This window comes from Phyllopteryx taeniolatus, chromosome 16, assembly GCF_024500385.1.
Source record: "Phyllopteryx taeniolatus isolate TA_2022b chromosome 16, UOR_Ptae_1.2, whole genome shotgun sequence".
Lineage (NCBI taxonomy): Eukaryota > Metazoa > Chordata > Actinopteri > Syngnathiformes > Syngnathidae > Phyllopteryx > Phyllopteryx taeniolatus.
The window spans coordinates 9743669-9769802 of record NC_084517.1 but is presented as its reverse complement, the minus strand read 5'-3'; the positions used below and the strand labels follow the sequence as shown (position 1 = coordinate 9769802).

The following is a 26134-nucleotide window of genomic DNA, read 5'->3' as shown; positions in this document are numbered from 1 at the left end:
CTGTGAGGCAGATGTGCTAGGGCTAAGTCTTTTCAATGAGAGGTCACTACATTCCTCACGACACTGCACTTCATTCACAACATTGTTGAGTTTGCCTCTAGGATTTTTGTTTCCCATTCAAGTGAATGAGCTTTTGTCTGAGAGTGTTTGGTTTGAAATGCATTGGTTTATGTTTTGAAAAAAAATCTTCGACAAATTAGCCCCCTTCCACCAGTTTCTATCCTCAGGCTTGGGTGCATTGGGCGTTCTCAGTGTCGGCGTCAGAGCACATCCAGAATGGGGACAATAGGTCAGCACGGGGGCAAATGCATGCACACGCACACAATATTGTGTGACAAAGTATAAACAGGTAAGCCATGACAGGCATTGGCTAAATAAAACACACGACCTGGCTTTAGGAGAGTTGAGGCGGCGAGTGTGGACATTTTTCTATATGCAACGGTGTCTTCAACTCGCTTGTACATTTTCAAGTTACGTCGCTCGAAAGCGAGCTGAACCTTTTTCTTTATCTCACTATGAGTGGCTACACTAAATAATAGGGCTGCAACTTACGATTATTTTAATAATTGATAAAGCTGTCGATTATTTTGGTGAATCAGATAAACCATTTTTTTTAATTCCCATCCCTTTATTCTAAAACAGGACACACATTATTTGAAATTGACAGTGCAAAAAAAGAAAAATGCACAAACAAAATGATCATGATTCAGTTACTGCTTTGAGTTGTAATATGTCAGAAAATAGCCCAAAATCTTTAGCACTAGTTTGCAAAGTAAAAGCAGGTGTTTGCAAATGTCTTATTTTGATTAAAGACAAAGATAAGCAGTCTGGTTTCATGCAGGACTATATAAATATGAGAATATTTACTATTAAGAGTCTGATATTCCCTGAATTTAGACAATTTGAAGTTAAACAAGGTTTCTAAACGAGAATTAGTTGTTGATTAAATAATTAATCGTTGCACCTGTAATACAGAAAAGGCTACACTACAGGTGGCAGTGGGGCACAGTAACTCATTTGGTGGTAGGTGTGGCGCAGATGCCAATGCCCACTGGCCCTTGTTCTCTGGGTATAATCTGATTCCATAAAGTAGTTCGTTGGCCTTTACAACATTTTTACCTGTATAAATTAATACAGCGCACACCTTTAAGTCACATTTGCTTAAATCTGGTGCATGGTATTTTCTTTTATTTTGTTATAGAGCCAATAACTCGGCGGAAGCGCCCGTGCGGAAACGGAACGTAACCTTGGTGGTGTCTCCCTCTAATCACTCCGGAAGGAAACCATTGACGCGGAGCTGAGTGGCTGATTGCTGTCATTCGTCGGTTGGGGAAGCTTGCCGGTGCGATCGTGGCATCCGCGGAGTGGAGCAGCAGCGAGTGCTGTCTGTATGTAAATGACCCACTGCAACCCAGCGTGTGTGTGTGTGCGCGCGCGCGTTTGTCACCTGAGGATCTTCTGTCGTGTCGTGCACTTTAGCGTGTTAAGATTGAAGATTTAAACAAGCTCTCGTTGAGTCTTGCGTCAACGCGGTGAGTGATCAGCGAGTTACATTTATTGGTCTGTGTGATCTTCTGTGCTTGCTAAGAGGTCCGACGATGTGGTCATCTGTCAAATATTCAATTCGTTTTGCAATGAACGCACGGGTGCAGATACTTAAGACATATTTATGGCTTGAAATAAGTAAACTGACAAGTGAAGGTCAGAATTGTATTAATATACTCGACGCCTTCATATGAATAGTCATAGAATTGCAGATGCACGGGGAGAGAAGGTGCGATGATGTGTCAGTCATCCAAGATGAAACTTCAAAGAGCCTGCGGGGATTCGAGCTACACTCGTTGTCCGGCTGTCTGATCAGCATTGGCGGCCGTCCCACGATGAGCTGCTCTCACCTCCAGGCTCAGTTGTGTCTCTTTAAATGGATGTGGAGCGTTTGGCTGCTACAAGCTTCCTCCCACACTTGATTATTTTGCTAGTTTTAAACCATTTGGGAGCATCGCATCTTCGGATACTGGGTACTTTACAACAAATGGATTTCAAACGGAAAATGAAAACAAGTGTAACTTCACTGTAAAATGGAAATGTGGGAGGCTTCTTTTTTTTTTTTTTTAATAACAAAGATGGGATTCCCAAATCCCACTCACTAGACATTAAACCTAAGCTTCTGCACCACCGGAGTTTGTCGACGCTTGGCAAGACTGTAGCACACTCCACTGGCCTCTGAGCAAATCACACTGGGCAGCAGCAGCTAAAAAAAAAAAAGTATTTCCAGGTGAGAGAATAACTTAACGTGGATATAGAAGATGAGCATTTAAAATACCATCTTTTTCTGATTTAAATCAATTCAGTTGGAAATCTGTTCCTTGCAGAAGCGGTTGAAATTTGTCTGAATGTGAGGGCATCTCTTGGGTCACCCCACCGACTTGCATTTTGATTTGAGTCTGTGCTCTGGCTGGGCAATTGGAAAACTTACATTTTATTCCAGTAAAGCCTTATTTTTAATGCATGTATTAGTTGGTATATTGTCACGCTGAAAAGTGGATCTCCTCTCTAACTTAAACTTTGTAGCAGATGTAAAAGCCCCACTTCCATCTTAAGAAAAACAATCCCAACACATAATGATACAATCACTGTACTTCATCATGACTGTGGTGTTCTTCTAGTCATGTGCCACACAATTTACCTTTCAAGATCGTGGCCAAACATGCCTTTATTTAGCAAATTTTGCTTGAACTCCCTTTGTGTATCGTACAGGTTATGCTGTTTTTGTTATCCTTTATTATGGTCCTCAAAAAACCTAGCATGCCCACAGGGGTGTGTTTCCTTTCTCCCATTCCGTTTGAAAGCAGTCTGCTTGTTCTACAACAGCCAAGTGCAAAATTGAAGAAAAGATGTTCTGCTTCTCTTGGTTTTGCATATTTTTGGGGATTATGGGGGAGGAAGCCAGAGAGAACCCACACAGAGAATATGTAAAAAGTACCGAAAAGCCCAAGCTCATACATATATTTTAAGTCAATTGCAGACTCAAAATTGTCGTCATGGTCTCAATGGCTGACTGTGACAGATGACCACTCCAAGATCCAGCCTGCCTCTCATTCTGAGTTCTTTTCTCTTCTGCACCGTTCCTGAGACCTTGAACAGAATATGTGGAATAATAGAATAGAATAGAGTTAGATGAGTGATGGGACAGTGCAGAGAGAAATTATTGGTTGTGCAGAGCTCTTCACATAAAGAGTAAATACAGCTGACTTTGCAAATGAGCCCAAATACTTGTTTCAGGTAATTGTTTCCCTAAGCTTTATTAGCAAAACCTACTTTACGGGTGTTTTGACTGCCTTAAATGGTGCTATTGGCGATAACCATCTTGTCTATAACCATCTGTCGTACAGCTACACAGTCATTCTGCCTGAGTCGCCCAGGAATCTCAAATAATGCAGCCAGCTGCTATACATCTAGAAAGAGCCAGGTCCTCTTCTTCCTGGCAATTATATGGTAATGTTCAAGCTCTCAAGCACTCCTTAGGGATATTCACTGCTCAGTCTCAAAACACTTAGGGCAAGAGCCAAAAGATTAACTCAAATTTCATTCACCAGCTTTTACAAAACACATACAGTCCCCTCCAAAAGTATTGTAACGGCAAGGTCAATTCCTTTGTTTTTGTTGTATAGTGAAGACATTTGGGTTTCAGATCAAATGATGAACATGAGACAAAAGTTCAGGATTCCAGCTTTCATTTCATGGTATTTACATCTAAATGTTTGAAACAACTCAGGACAGAGCACCTTTTATTTGAAGCCACCAACATTTCAAGTAAGCAAAAGTATTGGAACAGACATGAATAAATTAACTTCAAGTGATTAACATCTAATATTTGGTGGCATAACACTTAAGTGCAATAACTGGATCAAGCCTGTGACTCATTCACTTCACCAGTTTCTGGAGGTTTCTCTCTTCAGTCTCCTCTTCAGGAGGTAAATTGCATGCTCTAATGGGTTAAGGTCCGGTTATTGACTTGGCCAGTCGAAGACCTTCCACTTTTTCCTCCTGATGAAGTCCTTTTTTTATGTTGGAAGTATGTTTTGGGTCATTGTCTTGATGCATGACGAAGCTTCTCCCGATTAGTTTGGATGCATTTTTCTGTAAATTGCCAGACAAAATGGGTTTGTAGACTTCAGAATTCATTCTGGTGCTACCCTCATGAGTTACATGGAGTGAGCCCGTTCAAGCCAAGACATTGCCTCCACCATGCTTCACAGATGACCTTGTGTGAATCCTAAGCAGATCATTTTTTTCTCCATACTTTGGCCTTTCCATCACTTTGGTAGGGGTTAATCTTGGTCTCATCAGTGCATGAAACTTTGTTCCAAAACTTACGTGGCTCATCTCTGTGATTCTTTGCAAAATCCAATCTGGCCTTCCGATTCTTTTTGCTGATGAGTGGTTTGCATCTTGTGGTATGGCCTCTATATTTCTTCTCTAGAAGTCTTCAAACAGTGGATTGTGATACCTTTCCCCTGCCCCGTGGAAGTTGGCAAACCATTTTGTCTGGCCATTTAAAGAAAAATGCATCCAAACTAATTGGGAGAAGCTTCATCATGCAACAAGACAATGACCCAAAACACACTGCCAACACAACAAAGGACTTCATCAGGGGGAAAAAGTGGAAGGTCTTAGACTGGCCAAGTCAATAACCGGACCTTAACCCAGTAGAGCATGCATTTTACCTCCTGAAGAGGAGACTGAAGGAAGAAATCTCCAGAAACAAACAAAAACTGAAACAGGCTGCAGTAAAGGGCTGGAAAAGCATTTCAAATGAAGAATGCAACAGTCTAGTGAAGTCAATGGGTCGTTGATTCAATTATTGCAAGTAAGGGTTATGCCACCAAATATTAAATGTTATTCACTTGAAGTTAATTTAATCATGACTGTTCCAATACTTTTGCTTACTTGAAAAGTGGGTGGTTCAAACAAAAGGTGCTGTGTCTTGAGTTGTTTAAATACAAAACAATAATACAATAATACCATGAAATAAAAGCTGGAATTCAGAACTTTTGTCTCATATTCATCTTTTGATCTGAAACCCAAATGTATTCCGTGTCCAACAAAAACAAAGCAATTAACCTTGCCGTTCCAATACGTTTGGAGGGGACTGTATAGCATTGTTAATTTCATATTAACATTAACCAAGTCATGAAAAGTTTTTTTTCCTTTATATTGATTGGTGTCTTAACCCTCATAATACCTTAACATGTCAACGCCAGACAAATGTTATAGGTACAGTACTTGTTTTACATTAATAAACAGAAATAATTAATCGGAAGTTTACTGCAACTACTTGCTAATGCACCTGAAATACAACATTTCAATCCTAGATTATTATTCCAGGACACTGCATGCAATTTTTTCATAATTGTATTTCTATTTTATGCTAATGTTATACAATTATAAAATCTTTTTGTTTCATGATAAATATTTCATTAGTATCATTATTATTTCAAGCACTGCCGAATAGCGACAAATATGGGTCCATTTAAACCCTCACTTACTATGTTAGCTGTGTCGTCTTTGTGTACTCCACACTCAAGTAATCAAATGCTGCTCACATTTGTACAAATCTTAAGCAAGACTTTTGGTATGAACTCGCCACCAGTAAGCCATGTTTTTTCCCCACTGTGTTAAGTGAACTTCCTCCCTTCCTAGAATGTCCCCGTGCTGATTAGCCTCTCATTCAGCTTTGTGCACTATTTTGGACTTGCCCTATTCTATTTGCACTTCTTGTTTATACTCTGTCTCAGCAAAGAAATATTACCGTAATCCTCTTCTCAAAGTGCTACTCTCTGCTCACCCTGGTCACCTCCATGTAACCTTCTCATAGTACTCTGATTGTGCCCTTGCTAAATTATTCATGTTTTATTTGAATTATCAGACGGCCTCCTCCTCCCCCCCATTATTCTTTTTTCTGCTTTTCTTCAGGATTTGGCCTTCATAAAATCTGGATTTGATGAAGCTCTATTTTTAGTTATTTATCTTCATGCGCTCCCTTCCAAAAAGCCTCTTGAGGGACGGAAAGTAGCAGCCGAACATAAAATAAACTGCCCGGGATGGCGAGACAATTCGTCTGCAGGAGAGAGAGAGAGAGAGAGAGAGAGAGAGAGCAAGAGAGAGAAGCAAGGGCAGTCGGAGGGAAAGAGGGTGGTACTGTACTTAAAAATCTTCTCTTGGAATTAGGCAAGTGCCAGACATCAGATGTTTCTATTAAGAGGAACATACGGAGCCTGTCCTATAATGCAAAATACTCTCTGGTGTTCCATATTGACCATTTTTCCACTCCATGTTGCCTTATAATGTTCCATAAGTACCACAGGAGATAAATGGCTTCATAAACAAAGACGTTGTTTTGAAGGAAGTTCTGTTTTATCACCTTCACGAGAGAGATTGTTGTTTTATTTCTGATTGTTTTCATTACTAACCAGGATCACACAAAAACTACTTCAATTTCCACTATAGAAGGTAGGTTTCTAAAGCCATACAATTGGGGAAAACTACTTCAATTTCCATTGTAGAGGGGAGGTTTCCAAATCCATTAATTTGGGATTATTTTCTTTTTTCCTGGCATTTTTTTAATATTTTGCCTACTTATTAACAAAATTCTGGCAGATGCTGGCAATAGATGTCTTATCAAAGTGTCCAATTGTGATTCAAATTAAGCCTCTACTGCATGCAGTTCTAACAGAAACTGTTTTCAGCATTTGTAGTTGATCAGTTTTTTGCTTTGGCGTCTCTGCTCAGGTGATTGGCACCCTGCCGCATCCTACTGACTATGTGGAGTGTATGTGTGACGGTCCTGGCGCTCTCCTCCGCTGCTGCCCTAAGCTCGGGAGACACTGGCACACACAGGCCGAGACACGACTCAAACCTGGAGATCTGTATCCTTCTGCTGTTGTAGAGTACATGCGTGTCTGTTTTCCAGAGGTAGCACAAGTATTCACACTCTACTTATGTATAAATACTAACTACTGTGTAATAAATACATACATGAATAAATAAAGACTGTGTAAAAGTAGCAGGACTAATTCAACTCCTTTACTTGATAGTAAAGTATAGTTAATTATGTACAATATCCATTTTGATTGCTGGACTTGCACAACGGGGAAAAAAAACATGTTCACATCCATAGCTCTGCTAACATTGCGAACGGATTAACAATATATCCAAAATTAGCTAATAACTAAAAATGAATACAGTTTACCTTTTGCATGTGTGTGTGTTGTTTGTTTTCAGATTAGATGGATGATTTTTGAATGCAAAAAAACTGGCACAAGACACTGTATTCGCCACAAATAGCACTGGTCAACAAAAGAATTGTCTTAAGATTTTGTTTGTTTGTTTTAGGACAATTTTGATGTGCTGGTTCCAAATATCACATTAGTTTTGTTCAATCAGGTCAACCTTTTGAACTACGGCTACATGTTTTTGTTTACAGGTACAGGTTATTTTCACTTTAGAGGTTCAACTAAATGGAGGTTCATGCCCTGAATTTTGAACAATGATGATATAACATTCAATTTACAGGTATTGACTTTTATCAATGTCTACTATCCACTTTACAGAAAGCAACCTTTGTAACATTTGAGTAATAAACTGCTAACAACTTGTCATAAAAAACCTCGCTTGAACAAGAGAAACTTATGTCATTTTCAGATTCAGCGATGCAAAATTGTCCTAAGTCAGATGAAAAAACTCACCAAATAAAATGTTTTTTTATAACCACGTCTTGGTGTGACATGATTTCAGTAAATAAAGCCATGCATAGAGAGAATATCTTGCTTCAGTTAATCTATTGCGTCATATTCGTTAATGATCCCTGTTTCACATTCTTCCATCTCCTTGCTGTCCCTGTTTTTTCTGTCCTATAACTCAGTGACATCTTAATCAATCAGTCAGTTAACATCTCACCTGCGGTTGACTTTCAATTTGTTTTTTTAAAGTTGTGCTGTCATTCGCAGAGGTTAAAGTAACGAATCTATTTTGACAAATTGAGTAGAAAATACAGATGGTTATGTAGCGGGTAAAAGGCAAAGGTCGTTAGAGACATAAATACTCAAGTAGAAATACCTGAAAACACCACTTAAGTAAGTAACAAAGTATTTCTACTTGGTTACCTCCGACCACTGGTGTTCTCTCTCCTGACCTTCTTTCACCAGATAAGCGTATGTTTGAAACCAAGAGGAAAGATCAACTCAACGCACTCAAGAATCTGGTTGAATTGAATGACATTAACCAGCAATATAAGATAATAGACATCATGCTCAAAGGACTCTTCAAGGTAATGTGTGACAGCTACAGACCCTTGCATTCATCAGTTTCAAAGAAAATGCTCATACAATGTTCAACTTCAGTCTAAAATCTTGATAAATACTGACATTTGAAATGACAACTTTACCACATACATGAAAAAAAATACCTCAATTCTAAATTAACATACCGTAATCTTATTTATTGTGATCTAGCTTTGCCCTTCATAAGCTTTTAACTGTTCAACTTCAGCGAATTAATGCAGTAAAAAGCTATATTAGAATCAGAATCATCTTTATTTGCCAAGTATGTCAAAAACACACAAGGAATTTGTATCCGGTAGTTGGATCCGCTTTAGTACGACAACAGACATCCATTTGGCAGAAAATACTTTTCAGACATAAAATCACAGTACGGCGAGTCACTGAGCAATAAAAGGTAAACAGTAATATGGTAATGCTGATACGTTTTTGTTTGTTAGTTTGTTTTGGACAATTGTGAAAATGATGCAGTTTAGACCAGTTTGAAATGACTAATAGAGCAATAGTCTGTTACAGTGACCTTTGTGCAAAGGGCGCAGAGACTTCAAGAAATTTAAGCAGTTTAAAGTGACGAGTAGTGTGATAATCTGGAACAGTGTCAATTGTGCAAATGGTGCAGATACTTCTCAAGCACATGAGTGGCCAATATTGGTCAACAACAGTAGCGAGACTGCTACAGTGAGTGCACAAATAATGTACAATTGGCCCAACAGAGATGTGACAACAATCTCAAGACAAAATTGGCAGCATGTTACAATGGAAATTGTAAATAAACTGTTTAAGAAGTTAATGGCAAGAGGGAATAAGCTGTTTGAATGTCTGCTAGTTTTAGTTTGCATTGTTCGATAGCGCCTATCTGAGGGAAGGAGCTGGAAGAGGTGGTGACCAGGATGATATTTAAGGCGAGTTTAGACATAATGTGTCTGTAATCAAATACATTCAGTGGAGGGTTGCGGGGAGCTGAAGCCTATCCCAGCTGACTCTGGGCGAAAGGCGGACTACACCCAGGACTGGTCAGCACTCAGTCGCAGGGCAGATATACAGACAGACAACCATACACACTCACATTTACGCCATAATGGAGTGGGAAGTCGGGTAAATTTACTACTAACTCCACCATCCGTGACTTTATCAAAATACATATAATATGGCATGGCACGGGCAGCACCGTGGAGTGCCTCACTCTTGAGCGGTCCCGGGTTCAAATCTCAGCTCAGCCCCTCGTGTGGAGTTTCCATGTTCTCCCGATTGAAGTGGAACGATGTTGCGTTGCCATTGGCGACCAGTCCAGGTTGTTCACCTCTTGCCTGAAGTCAGATGTGATGGGCTTCAGCTCACCCGAGACTCAAATGAGCACAAGTGGCAGAAAATGGATCGATGGATACTGCCGGGTTCTTTTGATTCTTATCTTCTATTTCATAATTGGTTATGAGAAGAATTATGACTCTCAAAGTGAATCATTTTTCCATTTTGCACATCACTGTACACCACAGTATGTTCCTTAATCGTTATGGTTCCTTTCCTGATAAAAGGCGAGCTTTTGTCATCATAACAAACTGGGCGTAGATCTTTTTAACAAAGTGACTGCTTCTGTGCACCCATTACGTTACATGACATCACAGCAGCCAAAACAAACACAGGCTCAACCAGCTGGACACACACCATGATATGCAGTGAAAAACTAATACCAACAGCTTTCTATGTGCTAACTTCCATGTGCAGACTGAGGGCAGCGGCGAATCAAAGGCTCCTAATCCAATTATTACATTCATGATCAGATTTTCAAGCTTTTGTTGGAATATTATGAATTCCTCTGCTTGTGAGCTCCCGTCTCGTAGCACTGTGGCTGAGAGCTTTGCTGTGTTGTTAGGCTGTTTCCCAGGGGGACGGATATCCTGGCATCTTTCGTATAGTGTCTCCCAAGGACTAGTCCACCTCCAGTTAAAATGCATTGTCAGCAGATCTTACCCACTTTGTACAGTTACCTACCTCAGACATTAGACACCTGCATAATCTTATCTGAGCCAATATTAGCGGTGTATCAAAAATGCCTTTTAGGCACAAGAGACATAAGATAATAATGCTATGTTTTGAGCAAAAACTTACAAGGTGTTTTGACATGATTTAGCATCGTATTAGAAAAACTCAATTAAATTTGAGCGTAATTACCTTTATAAGGTAATAAAATCACCGCTCTTAGTTAGCTTTGTCTCATTAGATTTTGAAAGTGTGCCTAAGGACTTGTCCAGTGCGTGTCAGTGCGAATCAGTTGTGCTCACATCTCCAGTGTGCACTATTTTAGATGTATCGCTGGCCCAGACGGACACATCTTCCACTCAGCACAACTGTCCAAGCAACATGCCAGAAAGCTAGTTCAGCAATATTATCCAAAACAACTCATTGTGAATAAGTCTTGCTTTGCCCTCCTAATAGTCATCCAATGTAATAGTTGCAATGCAGTGGGGTTGGAAAAAGGCCAATTTTTTTTTTTTTTTAAATGTATTTTAATGCATTAATTACCTCAGTTGTTTAAAAAAACAAAAACTGTCATAGTAATGTGATGTTCTTCTTAAGGTCTTGGAGGACTCCAGACAAATCCTGGTCTCAGCGAAAATGCAGCCCGACGACCCATTCCCTCTGGACGATAAAATCAAAGAAGGTGTGTTTCCCCTTTTATTTTTAACTTTTAACTTTCAAGCAGCAGCTCCACGGTGTCTTTCAAACTCTCCCTTCGGTCTTTATTAACTATGACTGGTTTTATTCGAACAATATAGCATTGCGCTAAAGCAATGCCACTGTCAGACTTGCTTCTTTACTCCTCCATCAGAGTGAGCGGCTGCCAAGGGCCCAAATATCACCATCCTGTTTGACTTATGCAAGCCATTGCTGTGTTTTCATTTCACACCCTTTCATCTATCACTTTACTCTGAGCGTTCTGACAGCACCTTGGTTATTTCTTCCGATTAACCTTCCTTGCACTCAATCTCCCCAGCTTATTCCCATGTAGTGGAGAACACAGCATTTTTTGGCGACGTGGCCTTGCGCTTTCCGCGCATTGTCCACCACTACTTTGACCGCAACACTGACTGGGGAGGTCTGCTGCGGTGGGGGCTGAATTTTTGCAACCAAACTGGGGTTTTCACAGGAGGAGCCCACCAACATGTCCTCACACTGGTAAGATCACCAAAGTACAGTGTCCATTTTCTTTTAAACTGCAAACATGGGTGGTGTTCTGTCTGAAATTTGTCAACTTTATGTTGAATAGGGTCTTGTAAATGTCAACTAAATATGAAATTTGGTCCATCCCTGGAAGCCAAACATACTAAAAAAAACATCACTTATTGACACAATATGTATATATATCACAAAAAGTTGAATTCAGGATGACCCTAAAATGCTCTATAACCTTTACAGGGGAGCTCCATTTGAGCTTCTCCAATGTTTTGAAAGCACATGTCAAACTGTTCAGTGTTTCAGTAGTTTATGCACAACTGTGTTCTCTAACAAGGAGCTGAACAGCATAATTCACAACAGGTGTTTCTGTGTCTCGCCTAGAAATGACATCATTGGGTAGCAGCCAATAAAAACCTGCATGCTTCAAATTTTGTGCACTGTTATACAGTACCTATTTGTGGATGGTTGTTCACACAGATACGAATAGGTAGATACGACACGCCCCTTTTGAGCTCCGTGCCGCTGGCGACGCTAAGCTAGGGAGGTCAAAGTCATCAGCGCGTTCTATTTGTGTGGAAGGCTAGAAAACCGAAAGACCAAGGTCGCCGGCACATTGTGCTGCATACGATTGCACAAAACGGCGTACAATTACGACAAGGGTAGTGGAAGTAACATTTCACGTTAAAATATTTGTTGAGGCTTTATTTGTCAAATGTTGTGTATTGACACCATATACTTTGTCGTTGACAGAAAAAGTAAACCTCATGAAAATAGGTTGAGAAATTAGCAAGTTATGATTTAATTTCAATGTCCTCGCATTGCCTTTGATGGGAATGTCGGCCTCCCCAACATGGCCGTCACATAGGCACGTCATTAAGTTGGGCTGCTACAGGGCGCTGGCATAGCTAGTGTTCATATCTATGGTTGTTCATCTGTTAGTAAGTTAATACATATTTTAAAATGGTGTTTTTCGTTGTTTTCTTTTTTTAGATCTCACACTCGACAAATACCCTGTATAAAAAAGTAAAACAAATACTGAAACTAATCAAAACTAAACTATACTTAACGCATTTTTGAAAAAATAAAAACTAACAAACCTGCTCTGAAAACTAATTAAAACTAATTGAATTTAGAAAAAAAAAGTCAAACGAAATAAAAACTAGAATGTAAAATCCCAAACCGTTATAACCCTGGTCTCTATATGTGCCCTGTGATTGACTGACGATCAGTCCAGTGTGTAGTCAGTGGACAAGCGCAATAGAAAATGGATGGATGGTTGAAACTTTGCACAGTAATGGGGCATGGGCCAAGAAAGCCATTAAACTTTGTAGTATCCTGATAACTATAAAGGTGTGCAATTTGGTGTCCATCCAAATTAAGAGTGTTTGACCTTGGCAGAGGTTCCTCCTTTAGAGTGCCCTTCTAATTTGCTTTCAAAGACAGAATTTTTGACACAGCACTTGAATAGGTGCTCATTTGACTATACAATTGTACCTAATGTTGTGACCATTGATTATGAGTAGTTGGTGTCTCTTACAGCAGAGCTACACAGAAAAAGCCAAGCTATAGTTCTTAAAATTGTGTATTTTAGACACATGAGCCAGGGGGCTTTTTCAGCTCAAACTAGCTTGCATGTTTTGCATTCGTCTGTATTTGTACCACATCAGGGATATTGAGTATATTAACTTTAGTTAAATGTGCCAACAGGCTCTAACTTCCCTGGTGACTCTGAAAGACCAGTAGACTATTAGTTCATGAATTGAATATTTGCTTTTAAAAAAAAAGTGAAATGGTTGTTGGTTTTAATACTTTATTTCTGCAAATAGTGGTCATCCCTCCATGCTGTGCAGCGTGTTCTTTTTTTTGAGTAACGTGTGACCGCAGCAATTTACAGAAGATTAATTGTGCAACATGAAACGGCATCTGTTAGTGTTAATAGTTTTGACACGCTCCATTGTAAGCAAATCAAAGATGCTTTATTACTACAAGAAGGTTAACTGTAAGACTTTATTCCTTGCCCTCAACATGACGAAGTGGAAGTTGGAAGGCAGCCCCACAATGTAATGGCTCCTCCTTGGCCCATCTCTACATTTAGTGTGAATAACCGTGGTATAAAACAAAGCAGCTGTACAATTCATAATGTCAGCGGATCATTTTACGTTAATTATTCTTCCTCCTCTACTTGTTTTTTTTCCTCCCATTGCAAAGATGTCGCAGGAACTGGGAATAACAGAGAAATCTCCAGACTTCATCAACCCTTACCGGACAGAAAGAGACGATGTAAGTAAAATGTCAGTATATTTCCCCACATCCCCGCTGTGCATTTAGAAAGTATTAATCCAATCTCAGTGCTTTTTATAATGGCCAAGCAATTATATATATATATATTATTATTATTTTATTTATTTTTTATTTATTTGATTTTTTTTTTTTTTTTAAATAGTCAAGTCTCTACATTTTTTGTACTATGGTCTTACAATTTCAAAAGCGACAAACGTATATGGAAAATTAGCTCTGAAGTGGCACAAAAATGTTACAAGCCTTCAAGATATTTCCTAAGATTTCATATTTGTGCACTTTAAACAGGACTGTCAAACTCATTTTTGTTGAAAGCCACATCATAGTCATGGTTTCCCTCGGATGGCTGTTGATGATAACTCGTTTTGAAATCAGAAACTAGTAAAAAGTTATTTGTTCAACTATTATTCAGTTATTATATCGCAACATAATTAAAAGTGAAGACAATTTGCAATTTTGGTATTTTAGCAAGAAACATGAAGCAGACACGCTATTTGCTTTTTTTGTACACCTGTTACCTCAAAGATTAACTGCTCCAATGTTTTGCGTTTTCTTTATTTGTTATCGTTTATGTCACCATAGAATAATTACCAGTAATAGCAAAGGGGAAAAGTAGGATTGTTACCATAGAACTGTAAATTGAACTTATTAACTAGAACTGGAACTAACCTGAACCTCTGAGTGCCTTGAAGTGTGAAAGGTGTACGAAAGTAGTACAAGTGTCTGTGTGCTGGCTGCCTGCGAAAGCGACAATGAGCTGTCATCAATAAGAAAACAGTATGTACACCACAGTAAGATGTGTTTGGTGTCAAGAGACTCACCTCCCATAATAATCACATTTTTACACTTAAAAAATGATGCATGAAGTCGATTTGCATCCCTCCCTTTTTCTTGAATTGCTCCACCTCCGTTAGGTGCCATCAAAGAATCAGTAGTTTTAGTGTACTCTTGTTAATTTAGTTTCGCTAACAAACAAGCGAACCGCTAATATTACTGATGTACTGTATATGTTGTACTGTACTGCCATATACTGCATTTTATCTGAGCCATCTTGTTCTCATGGCCTCAGGTGCTTCACACTGCTGAGGCCTTCCAGAAGATCCTGAGGGAGGAAGAGAAGAGGAGGAGGAAGGAGGAGAAAAGGAAAGAGATCCGAAAAGGCCCCCGCATATCTCGCTCCCGCAGCGAGCTATAGCAGCACACCTCGACAATGCTTAGTGGAGACAAAGAAGGAAGAGAAAGGAAGTAGGGAACAATCAATTCACAATGGTTTGTTTACCTTGTAGACTGACAAGAGTGGGAAACAAGCTGTCATCACTTTGTCAAGCTGTGGAAGCTCAAATGGGACATCTATGTGATGTTAAAAATGCGGGTTTTTGTTTTTCTCACATAAGGTCTGAATTGCTGTACTATTACAGTGATTTATCATTACAAGATAGTGTTGTGTAAGAGGCAAAATAAGTCTGAAAGTTTATTCTTTATCACTTAAGGTTAAATTTTGACGGTTTAAATATCTGTTTTGGAATTAGGTTTATGTATGGAATTACGTTCATGTATGTAATTTACTTCAACGCTTTCCTACAGACTGCTGTTTTGTCTGGATTTACTCTTTGTTTTTAAATCCATCTGCTTCAGGTTGCCAAACAAATTTGAGTTTACCTCATTGAATGTGATTAACCCGTTTCTGATTATTAGGTTGCATAGATTATTTTGGGTCTAATGCCTGCTCAATGTTGTACAGATGTATTTTCTATTTTCATCAGTCTTGTGAGTGTAATCAATGGAAAAGGATTGGCAATTGTACTTTTACTTTCATTTTACATTAGTCTGAGGACCGGGGTTCAATCCCCGGCCCCGCCTGTGTGGAGTTTGCATGTTCTCCCAGTGCCTGCGTGGGTTTTCTCCGGGCACTCCGGTTTCCTCCCATAGTGAGGAGAAGCGGCTCAGAAAATGGATGGATGGATGGATGGATGCCTGCTCAATGTTGTACAGATGTATTTTCTATTTTCATCAGTCTTGTGAGTGAAATCAATGGCAAAGGATTGGCAATTGTACTTTTACTTTCATTTTACATTAGTCTTCAGTGTTTTGCGGGAAGTAGGCCTACTTTAGCCTAGCCACGTCTCTTTGTTGTCCTCCATGTGCCGTTTGTTTCCTTTTTTCTTTTCATTTTTAGTCACATAATTCTGACTGTTAAATGCACACACCAGCCACAATATTTCTTGCATTCGCACTATACAATGAGAACTAATATACTACCCCCATCATGTAGGTAACCAAAATATTAGAGAGATGTATTTGTGAGACAGTGCAGATCTGAATCACTGCAAACTACACATACTGGACCTTTATTACAGTGCCACTTTAAACAGCATTCAGCAGCTTTTTGTTTTGGATTTGGAACTCATTAAAATGTGCAAATGTTGTATTTCTAATGTTGTGCCCGATGTTATCCAGTGGAAGCACATTGTTGCTGCAGAATGAACAAGCCATTTTGGTATGAAATGTAATTAAAGTGAAAGATACAATATGAAGATGTCATGGTCTGTGTTTTGGTTTGGGTTGTGTTTAGTTTTGTTCCATGTTTTCCTGTGTTCCATGTTTGTCGTGTGCTCATTAGGTTGTTGTGTCCACCTGTTCTAGTCTACTTTGTGTCGACCAATCAGCTCTCTCCAGCCACTCGTGTCTTGTCCAGGTGTTCCTCGTTGTCTCGTCAATTTGTTTGTATTTCCCTGGTTTCTTTCAGTTCTTGTCGGTTCATTGTCGTTGTCACATGTCTTTGCCATGTCATAGTTGTCAGTTGTCTTTATCATTGTGGTATGTCATTGTCAGGTGTCATTTTCCCTATCTATTCCACGTCTTACTCACAGGTCATAGTTTGTTTCCAGTTTTAGATATTCAAGTGTTTCTTTGTTACTTTGGTTTGATTATCTGTTGTGGGACTTCGTTCAGTTTTGCTTTATCCAATATCCTTGTTTTCCTTTTTTGAAGATTAAATATTATTGTTTTGAGATTCTGCACTCCTGCCTTGGCTCCCTGCTTCCCTGCAATTGGGTCCACCATGTTCTTGCCTTGCGTTCCTCGCCTTCGCCCTAACCACGTACGTGACAGAAGAGGTGCTGCGTCTGTTTTGGGTTATCAGTTAAAGATCGTTGTAGGCGTGCCTTCTTTCCTTGTTCAGTATATGCAGAAGTGGGAGACAGACGCACAGACAAGGTCAACGCTGTAAACGACAACACAAACCACGTGGTTGCAGGACTGATTTATGTCGAGCCACCGGCTCCTGGGTAAAGTATTTAGAAACCATTTTAAACTGTGTGACTTGATTTCAATAGCTGTGGCGGTGGATTATGTCGTGGTAATGCTAGTTTTAGGTCTCAAGTTTTTCTTTTCGGTACTTTCGCTTTCGGTTCAGCATTCTAAACCGTGTATTACCGTGTAAAGCTTTTTTTTTTTTTTTTTTTTTTTCCCCTCCCCCAAGTTGTTGTTATATTTTTGTGGGGGGGTCCTCTGTTTATGAGGTTCTCGAAATACCCCTTTTTTTCTTATTTTTATGTATTCATTTTAAGGTTACTGACTGTTGCGCAATGATCTAGTTCGTGAGGCGGAACAATTTAAGTTGTCAATGCACACTCAGTTTCGCCATTCCTCAGTATTTTTCGTCTTGTTTTATATGTACGGCCGAGAAGGTAGAAGTATTTACTCTAACGAGGACTTTGCTACTGCCTTACGGTAAGTTAGTGATGGACTACGGCGTGTCCGATTTAGGTACATATCCGGTGTACAACGAGGACTAGTATACTCTACATTCACTAACCGCAACCTAGGTTTTAAGAAGCCGATGTATGCCTTTACAAATACAGTATCAGAAATTACTTCGAATACTACGTTATGAGCTGACAGTAGTACACGAGTAAAACTGTCTGTTAAAGTCGATCGGGCACCATGTTGCACCTCTAATTTCATTTGAAATAAAAACCACCACGGCCCAGTAAAGACAAAGATCAGAGACCAAAGGTGTGACTGACGAGGAGGCTATCATTTATTGTGCACTCGGAGCCGGCACTGGGCACATCCACAAGACCTGTTTATTTTCTTGATGTGGCCAAATGCATTTGACAAAAATACAGTGTTCCCGCGTTTTTCGCGGTTAATGGGGACCAGAACCCCCCGCAAAAGGTAAAAACTCGTGAAGTAGGATTTGTCCCCCAACCCCCTAGGAATTTTCATGGATGTGTATGTGGGTACCAGAATGTTTAAAATATGTAAACAGTATTTATATTTTACATATTTGAGACAAAGATTACAAAAGTACACGTATTTACTTAAATCTTTAATTATATAACCTTATACAGTAATTAAGATTCATCAACATTGCCTTTGCATTGTTATTGAAGCAGTTTTGCGGATGTTTGCTTCCTCTTTATGTAGACACAACAAGGGACGATGTTGGGTGAGGCTGCGATGATGTGCAGCCAATCAGCTCACGGGATAAATCCACTCGTGCTCTCATTGGTCGATGTCGAGCTGGGAACCAATCACGCGCCTTGTATGAGTGCCCGTACAGTACAGGCATGTACAAAGCCTCTGAGTCAACTCATTTCTTTGTTTGGCATGCAGGGAAACCTTCTCTCGCGCGTCTTCCCGCAATATGGCTGCCGATATGGCTGTATTTATTTATTTTAAAATGAATATTTTGGGAAAACCCGCAAAGCACTGAAGCCGTGAAGCGCGACATGGCGAGGGAACACTGTATTACAGAATTTCCTTTCATTCAGAGTAACAATGATCCAGTGTAATAGTCATTTCATTACTAAATACTGTCCAAAATGAGCATATGTCAACCAAAATGTGCTTTAATGTGCTTTTTCAATGTGCTTTACGTGATTACAAGTACAATATTAAAAGCATTTAAATAAATATAATAATCAAGGAACCAAAAAAAAAAAACCCAGAAGATTACATATTCAATTTTTAAATCCAGCTGGTACATGGCCATTTTTACGCTTCAACGTTGAGGAGCTTGGCCTACACGTAGTTTGCCTTTATACTCCAGCGCAACCCACGCCCGCAGTTTTGAAAATGTACTGCAGTTCACCCCCAAGTCGGGGGTGTTGCCATGCCCTCTGGAGTTCCCACATTTATTTCCTCTTCTTCCAGAGCATGATGGAGCAAGGCCAGCATAGGGATGACCTTAGACCCGGACACACGCGTTTCCTCTGATAACTCAATTGTTGCATCATTGAACGGTGCCAGAACCTTTAAAGAATCTGAAATTATGTTGAGATGCTGGGAAGAAAGAGGATCAATGTCAGTATTCAAGCCAGCCAGGGCTGCACCAACCAGTTCCCTTTCGTGAAAAAGTCTCTGGAGCATATTAAATGTACTATTCTAACGTGTCTCCACCTCCTGGATCAGTTTGAGAACAGGCTGACCCATTTGCAGTTGAACCTGCAATAGTTTCTCCAATTAGAGCAAATTATTCTTATTTATCCATACCTGCCTGTTGATAGCTGAGATAGGCTCCAGCACTCCCGCGACCCTTGTGAGGATAAGCGGCTCAGAAAATTGATGGATGGAGGGATGGATATACACATTGATGGATGTGTGTGTGTGTGTGTGTGTGAGAGAGAGAGAGCGAGAGAGACAAAGATGGCAAAAAAACATGTTACCTTTGTAGTAGTGCTGCTTTTGAAATATCCAGCGATGTTCCTGCTTTTGTCGCTTATTTCTGAAAGTTCTTCATTAGAATTAAGTGTTTTTTTTTTGACAATCAGATTTAATGAATGTGCCACACAGATGACATGGCAAACTCCTTTCTTTAGCGCATGCATGCACCCATATTGGCAGCTCCATCCGTGACTAGGCAGGTGTTGTTACTGATGCCCCACTGTACAAGGTCTTTTTTTCCTCTGGCCAAATTGAGCACAAGAGACACTTCACCTGTGGCAAACACACGCACGCACTAAATAGTTTATACTTTGTGAGCACTGAGCAGACATTGTGCAATTTGCTAATTACTATATAAGACAAACCTTATTGGGAGTGATCAAGTTAAAGTACTCCCAAACAGGGGAAAACTTTCTTTTTGTCGCTTGTTCCATCTTTTAAACACTCCCAAATAACTAACCAAACACAAGATGTGCGGGTCGACTCCATTGCGTTTCACTGTGCCTTATACTTCAAATCACACGCAGTTCACGCGCCAAACCAGCAAACCACTTCCTGAATCAGTGACGTGGTACGGTGCGTCAGGAAGGTTCGAACGTCATCGCTTACGTCGTCAAACCACGCTCCGAACCACACTTGGACGCCTGGATCTTTGCTGATTACTCGACACACACTTCGAAGCCTCGACACAGGCCTTAACATCACTGTCTTCTAGAACAAATGGGCCGAGATGACCAGATGATGCGTTTAATTTTGCTGCAAAATCGATCGAGAAGGCAGCGGCGTAGATGGTATGTAGAACCAAGGGGCACGCTGAGGACATCATCACAGCACGTGACTAAAACGATGCTTGCACTTCCCGCCTCTATATGAGTTGTTTTTTTAATCATAAAATATCCAGTGCTGGGCGACATAGAGAGATGCTCGATTCGATCGGTATTTTATTATTGCGTGTTATGGAACACGGGGATCATCGATTTTATTTCTTCGCTAGTCCGCGAGGTTTCGGTGCCCCGCGGCAGCTCTTGCTGTGTGGAGGACATGCTAGCGACCAGTGAACAAGAAATAGTCCTAAGAAAAAAACGGTATGTAACATCTATCATTTGGAAACAACAGTAGTCTCCAAAACGTGTATGAAAGATGTTGCAACGAAAACAGGCATATTCGTGTAATATCACCGGAACGTACGTTATTGAGTGTGTGCATGTAATAATGTATGTATCACACTAAAGAGTACCACTCCTGTAATGTAAACAAAACAATGCCACGGGCCGCGTCATAGCCATAAATACAATTTTAAGTAAAAACAAGTAAAAGTAATCTGTTTCTTTGTGTTGTTTATAATTGGTAAATAAACGTTCTGCTGTATAATGTAAATACATTTTGTCATATAATGTAAATACATTTTGTCATGGGTGTGTGTTCCGGTTGTTGTCTTCCCCCTGTCTCATACACACCTGCTCTTGAGAACATCTTCACCACCTGTGCCTCGTTCACCCTAATTACCCCTTGCATTTAACCCCGTGTCTAATTCTTTGCGTTCCAGCATTCCTTGTTTCCACGTCACAGACTCAAAGTAAGACTAGACCGTGTTCCGATGATCGACCTCGCCTTTTTGCCTCACGTTTTTTGATACTGTTGCCTTTTTTGGATTGCCTGCCTGTGTACCGACCTGTGCCCGTATATTAAACCTCTCTTTTTGAAACTGTCCATTTGTTTTGGAGTCGTGCATTTTTGGGTACAATCCTCTGTTCCGTTCGTGACACATTTTGTTTGGTCCGGTTTTATAAATATATAAACTTTAATACAATAAGTATTATATATATTGCCTATGTAAAAATACCCAAAGGATCAAGAATGATAAAAGATTCCATTCTGTTGCCTTGCTGAAATTAGTCTGCTGTCTGGTCCTCTACTGATATCGATCAGTGATGATTATATTCTGCTCACGCAAGTGAGCAACAGCAGACCCCGCCCCATTTACTGCTGGGTGGGCCAAGGGCAAATCCGAGTTTGGTTATCATCACGGCAGTCCCCTGGCGTTACGACGAGAGTGGATTCCAATTGCTGAACCTTGGTGTGTGTGTGTGTGTGTGTGTGTGTGTATGCGTGCCAGGGAAGAGCCAAGCATTTTGCTCATGAATGCAGAACTTCAGACACTGCACCGTGTCTATGTAGCACAAAAGACACATTTCCAAACACAAGTAGCCTCCACTGCCACTGTGTCACTTCACTCAGCTCAACTCAATTTCATTTATAGAGCTGTAACAAAGAGCTGTTCATAAGATTTTTATTGCCACTTACCAGAAGCTTCCAACATCCAGTTGAACTCAATGCAGACCTGCTTACCTTTTGGCTTGGATATGATAGAAGGGGCATCGCATACATGGGTAATTTTTAAATTGCCAATCAAATGTGAGCATAGTTATCTTTGTAAATGCAGACTTTTTGTAATAGTAGCTCTTGTACTAGATCTCATTACAGTAAACATTTTTGGCATATTGTGCTTCAATATTTGCGCTCCAACTATAACAGGGATTTTTAAGTGATTGTTTTTATGCATTTTTACAGTAGTACTGTACAGGCAAGTCTAAATTTAAAGATACACACTTTCAATGTTGTGTTGCCACATGTGGGGCAGCACTGAAATCTACTGGAAGATAGGCAGCATGCAATTAAGAGCTATAAACTCATGTAATAGTCATTGTTCCTCCAGAGCCGAGAGAATATATGCCTGCATTGTTCTCTACTCTGTTTGTATGTCTTGCTGCTTTATGTGTTAAAGTATCACTTGTTTAAATGTTAATAATTACCGTGACATTTATGCTACTTTCCATTTGTTTTGCATTATAAGTTAAGATGAAGCTAGCAGACTTTTGTCAGATCAAATTATTTTGTTTGGTTGAACATTTTGGTGTTTAAATATACAATGTTTACAATGGTTTATGTGTCTATTTTACAGTAAACCTTAACTGGGAGTGACAAATACACAACTTGGAGCGAGCACGCTTGGCTTCTTATTTGAAAAACTGTGTAAGCAAGAGAGTCATCTTTTCTTTTCCTCAAATTGATGTTTTACTATAGTCTCTCATTTTTGTCTATTTTCTAGAAAAGGTGCTAAAGAATACTTTAAAATGTATTTTGATATGTTTAAGTGTGTTTTAATAAATTGAAATGTGTTTATAGTGTGCAGGAGGGGTAAAACATAATTTTAAAAATTACATGGTCTCTGTACATTGTGCTGGGGTAACTAATGATGTGACTAAAGACTAATAGCGTAATTTTAGTTACCCCATGCTAACATTCACAATGAGCATGTTGATTAACAATAGACAATGTGTTTCAACATATTTTGTGCAGCTTTCCCATCATTGGGGAGAGGACCAGGAGCCAGTTGATATGGTGGGGGAGACACAGCTTGAAGAACGCAGGTTCGTTCTTATCGGAAATACAGGATCGGGCAAGAGTGCATCTGGAAACACCATCTTGGGCCAAACACAGTTCCTGTCAAAGCTCAGTGCCAGCTCAGTGACCCAGAAATGTGAGTATGGGAGCACTGAGCTTGCGGAGGATCATGACCAGAGGAGACTGAGAAGAGTTAAGGTGGTTGACATGCCAGGCTTCGGAGATACTCGCCTCAGTATGGAGGAGATTCATACAGAAATCGCTAAATGTCTGTCTCTCTCTGCTCCTGGACCTCATGCTTTTCTCTTGGTGGTGCCGATCGGGCGTTATACAATTCATGAGGACCAGGCTGTCATCAATCTGGCCAAAATATTTGGAGAGGATGCTGTCAAATACCACACAGTGGTTCTTTTTACCAGGGGGGATGAGCTTGACATGGGGATTGAGGAATACCTGAAAGATTCTCCTGCTGGGCTTAAGAATCTCATTGACAAGTGTGGTGGAAGGTACCATGTGTTCAACAATAATAAAAACAACAGGAATGTAGCGCAGGTTAAAGAACTCATAGAGAAGGTGGACAGGATGGTGAAGCAGGCCGAAACTGGGTTTTTTACCAACGCATGGTTTAAAGAGGCAGAGGCAGCCATTAGGGAAGAGCAGAAAAAGATGATGATGAAGCAGAGGCAGGAAAAAGAAGTAGCAACCAGTTGCGTAACAGAAGCTGAATTTACTAAACAGAGGAAATTGGAATCAGAGGCTGACAAAAGAGAAAATGAGAGAGAAGATGAGGAAAGCCAGCATAGTGGAAGCTGGAGTATGTGGGTAAAGGCTGCTCTGTCTCCTAGAGTGCTGCGGTGGTTGAAGATCATAGTGGCTGGTGGCATCACAGGCTTGGCAGTCGGAGTTGCCTTTGGCGTCGTTGTCCCCTTGACAGCTGCGGGCTCGGCATTTGTTATGGGGAAGGTTGTCGGCCTCGCTGCAGTTAACCTCACTGGAATCTCGGCAGCTGGAGCCGTGGGTGTCGGGAACGCTGTGGGCGCCATAGTTGCAGCCACCTCAGGAACGACAGCACTGGCTGTAGGGGCAGCTGTAGGTGGAGTTTTGGGCGGTTTGATGGGAGTCAGTGCTGGTTTAGAGGCTGACAGTCCAAATGAGGGTGCTTTGAATGCTTTTAAGGAGGTTAGTAATGTAGGATTGGTTGCTGTTGGGGCTGCCGTAGTTGTGGGGGCTGCCCTGGGGACGGGGGCAGCCGTGAGTGCTGCAGTTGGGGCGCAAGGTGCGACAAGTGCTTCTGTAGCACACGCCCCGACCTCAGTTGGAGCTTTACCTGCAGAAACAGCCACTACTTTTAGTCCTACACCAGGGGTTGCTATCGTTCAAGATGCTGTACAAGCTCCTCCTAATGCAGCAGCAACACATCCTATCCGAGATGCAGTGATTCCGATATTGAAAGCTGTAGGAGCGGGAGTCTCAGTCAGTAGTATTGCAGTGAAAGTGGTCAGACGTAAAACCAAAGACTCAGAAAATAAATCTTTTAAGGTTACTTGGAACAAATGAATACAAACAGCAAGCCTCTGATTTTCTCCAAAATACAAAATACACCAAAGACGCGGGCAGAAATTCTATTGATTCCACACATTGGATTAAGCCTATACATACAAACACTATGGTATACTCTACTCTGTTAACTCATGATTTACAAGGGGGCGTTTACTTTTTCACACAGTGCCAGATAACGTTTTTTGCCCCTTGAATGAATAAAATGATCATTTAAGAACTGCATTTTGTATTTACCTGGGGTGTCTTTGTGAGATGTTAAAATTGACTTGATTTTTCCCAAACATTTAAGTGTGATAAATGTGCAAAAAAAATTTGTTTTTTTAAATCAGGAAGAGAGCAAAAGTATTTCTATAATCAACTGATCTAATCAACTGTTGTGTCTTTAAGTAAAACCAGTCAGTTGTGCAAAAGAGGTTGGGGGCTGCTGTATTGTGCTGAAAAAATACAATTGATGTCATTCATTTATTGACTTCAACTTGACTTTCATCACGAGTGTCGACTACAAAAAAATCTAGTCGTTCAATGCCTTTGTTATACATAATTATCGAGTCATCATACGAGATGTTTTTTTTTCTTATACTGTAGATGATAGCACTTGAAAAGAATCTTAGCAACATATTATCACAGCGTATTGTTGGCTTTTCCATATTTTAATGATTGTTTTATATGAGATTGAAAATGAACATTGAAATATTGCAAAATGTTTCATTTGTAAAGTGACTGATGCGGTCCTGCGATAATTTTGCACTGTCTCCAGTAATTTTCTAGATTGTTTAAAAAAACAAAAAAAATTAATAGGTTGTATTTGCTATATTGTTTACATTCAAGTTGTCTCCTTTTTGTGATGAATAATGTAATGCCAAATGAAAAATATATGTCCTTTTCAAGACATCTGGTCCTCTGGTGTTCTCACAATCAATCTGAACTGCGCAAGCGCAAATATCTTTGATAAAAATATTGATGTTATTAGGCTACACATTAGAAGCATTGTTTGTTTGTTTTTCTGATTGATTGTTGATATGGCCTTGAAATAAAATTGCAACTTCCTGATTTAATTGAGTTTCCATCCATTTTCTGAGCCGCTTCTCCTCACTGGGGTCGCGGGCGTGCTGGAGCCTATCCCAGCTGTCATCAGGCAGGAGGCGGGGTACACCCTGAGCTGGTTGCCAGCCAATCGCAGGGCACATAGAAACGAACAACCATTCGCACTCACATTCACACCTACGGGCAATTTTAAGAGTCTCCAACTCATGCATGTTTTTGGGATGTGGGAGGAAACCCATGCAGGCACGGGGAGAACATGCAAACTCCACACAGGTGGGGCCGGGATTGAACCCGGGTCCTCAGAACTGTGAGGCTGACGCTCTAACCACTCGTCTACCGTGGTGGCCTGTTTCATTATCCATCCATCCATCCATTTCCTGAGCCGCTTCTCCTCACTAGGGTCGCGGGCGTGCTGGAGCCTATCCCAGCTATCATCGGGCAGGAGGCGGGGTACGCCCTGAACTGGTTGCCAGCCAATCGCAGGGCACATAGGAACAAACAACCATTCGCACTCACAGTCATGCCTACGGGCAATTTAGAGTCTCCAATTAATGCATGTTTTTTTGGGATGTGGGAGGAAACCGGAGTGCCCGGAGAAAACCCACGCAGGCACGGGGAGAACATGCAAACTCCACACAGGCAGG

General features: G+C 40.4%; 2 protein-coding genes across 9 annotated transcripts; both read left to right on the top strand.

Moving 5' to 3' along the window:
* Positions 1 to 1219: 1219 nt before the first annotated feature.
* Positions 1220 to 16345, top strand: LOC133465853 (coiled-coil domain-containing protein 134-like). Of its 4 annotated transcripts, XM_061748995.1 has the most exons (8): positions 1220 to 1532; positions 3393 to 3495; positions 6793 to 6929; positions 8208 to 8329; positions 10914 to 10998; positions 11332 to 11513; positions 13722 to 13793; positions 14881 to 16345. In XM_061748995.1, exons 3-8 carry the CDS (start codon positions 6824 to 6826, stop codon positions 15004 to 15006), a joined length of 693 nt encoding a protein of 230 aa, XP_061604979.1. In that variant the 5' UTR covers positions 1220 to 1532; positions 3393 to 3495; positions 6793 to 6823; the 3' UTR covers positions 15007 to 16345. The 4 variants fall into 4 exon arrangements, with proteins under 4 accessions (XP_061604979.1, XP_061604980.1, XP_061604978.1 ...); XM_061748996.1 differs by lacking the exon at positions 3393 to 3495 and having other exon boundaries at positions 1221 to 1388; XM_061748994.1 differs by lacking the exon at positions 3393 to 3495 and having other exon boundaries at positions 1226 to 1532.
* Positions 16346 to 16950: 605 nt separating this feature from the next.
* LOC133465851 (GTPase IMAP family member 5-like) lies at positions 16951 to 25501 on the top strand. 5 transcript variants are annotated; one of them, XM_061748989.1, is made up of 3 exons: positions 16951 to 17098; positions 22444 to 22514; positions 22842 to 25501. In XM_061748989.1, the coding sequence occupies exon 3, from the start codon at positions 22881 to 22883 to the stop codon at positions 24441 to 24443; it is 1563 nt and encodes a 520-aa protein (XP_061604973.1). In that variant the 5' UTR covers positions 16951 to 17098; positions 22444 to 22514; positions 22842 to 22880; the 3' UTR covers positions 24444 to 25501. The 5 variants fall into 5 exon arrangements, with proteins under 5 accessions (XP_061604973.1, XP_061604976.1, XP_061604974.1 ...); XM_061748992.1 differs by lacking the exon at positions 16951 to 17098 and adding an exon at positions 17405 to 17543; XM_061748990.1 differs by lacking the exon at positions 16951 to 17098 and adding an exon at positions 18500 to 20272.
* The last annotated feature ends 633 nt before the right edge of the window (positions 25502 to 26134 follow it).

Coding starts and splice junctions, on each gene's coding strand:
- LOC133465851 (XM_061748989.1), top strand. CDS start 22,881: ATGGTGGGGGAGACACAGCTTGAAGAACGCAGGTTCGTTCTTATCGGA.
- LOC133465853 (XM_061748995.1), top strand. CDS start 6,824: ATGTGGAGTGTATGTGTGACGGTCCTGGCGCTCTCCTCCGCTGCTGCC. Junction 10,999..11,331: donor GGACGATAAAATCAAAGAAG/GTGTGTTTCCCC, acceptor CAATCTCCCCAG/CTTATTCCCATGTAGTGGAG. Junction 11,514..13,721: donor ACCAACATGTCCTCACACTG/GTAAGATCACCA, acceptor CCCATTGCAAAG/ATGTCGCAGGAACTGGGAAT.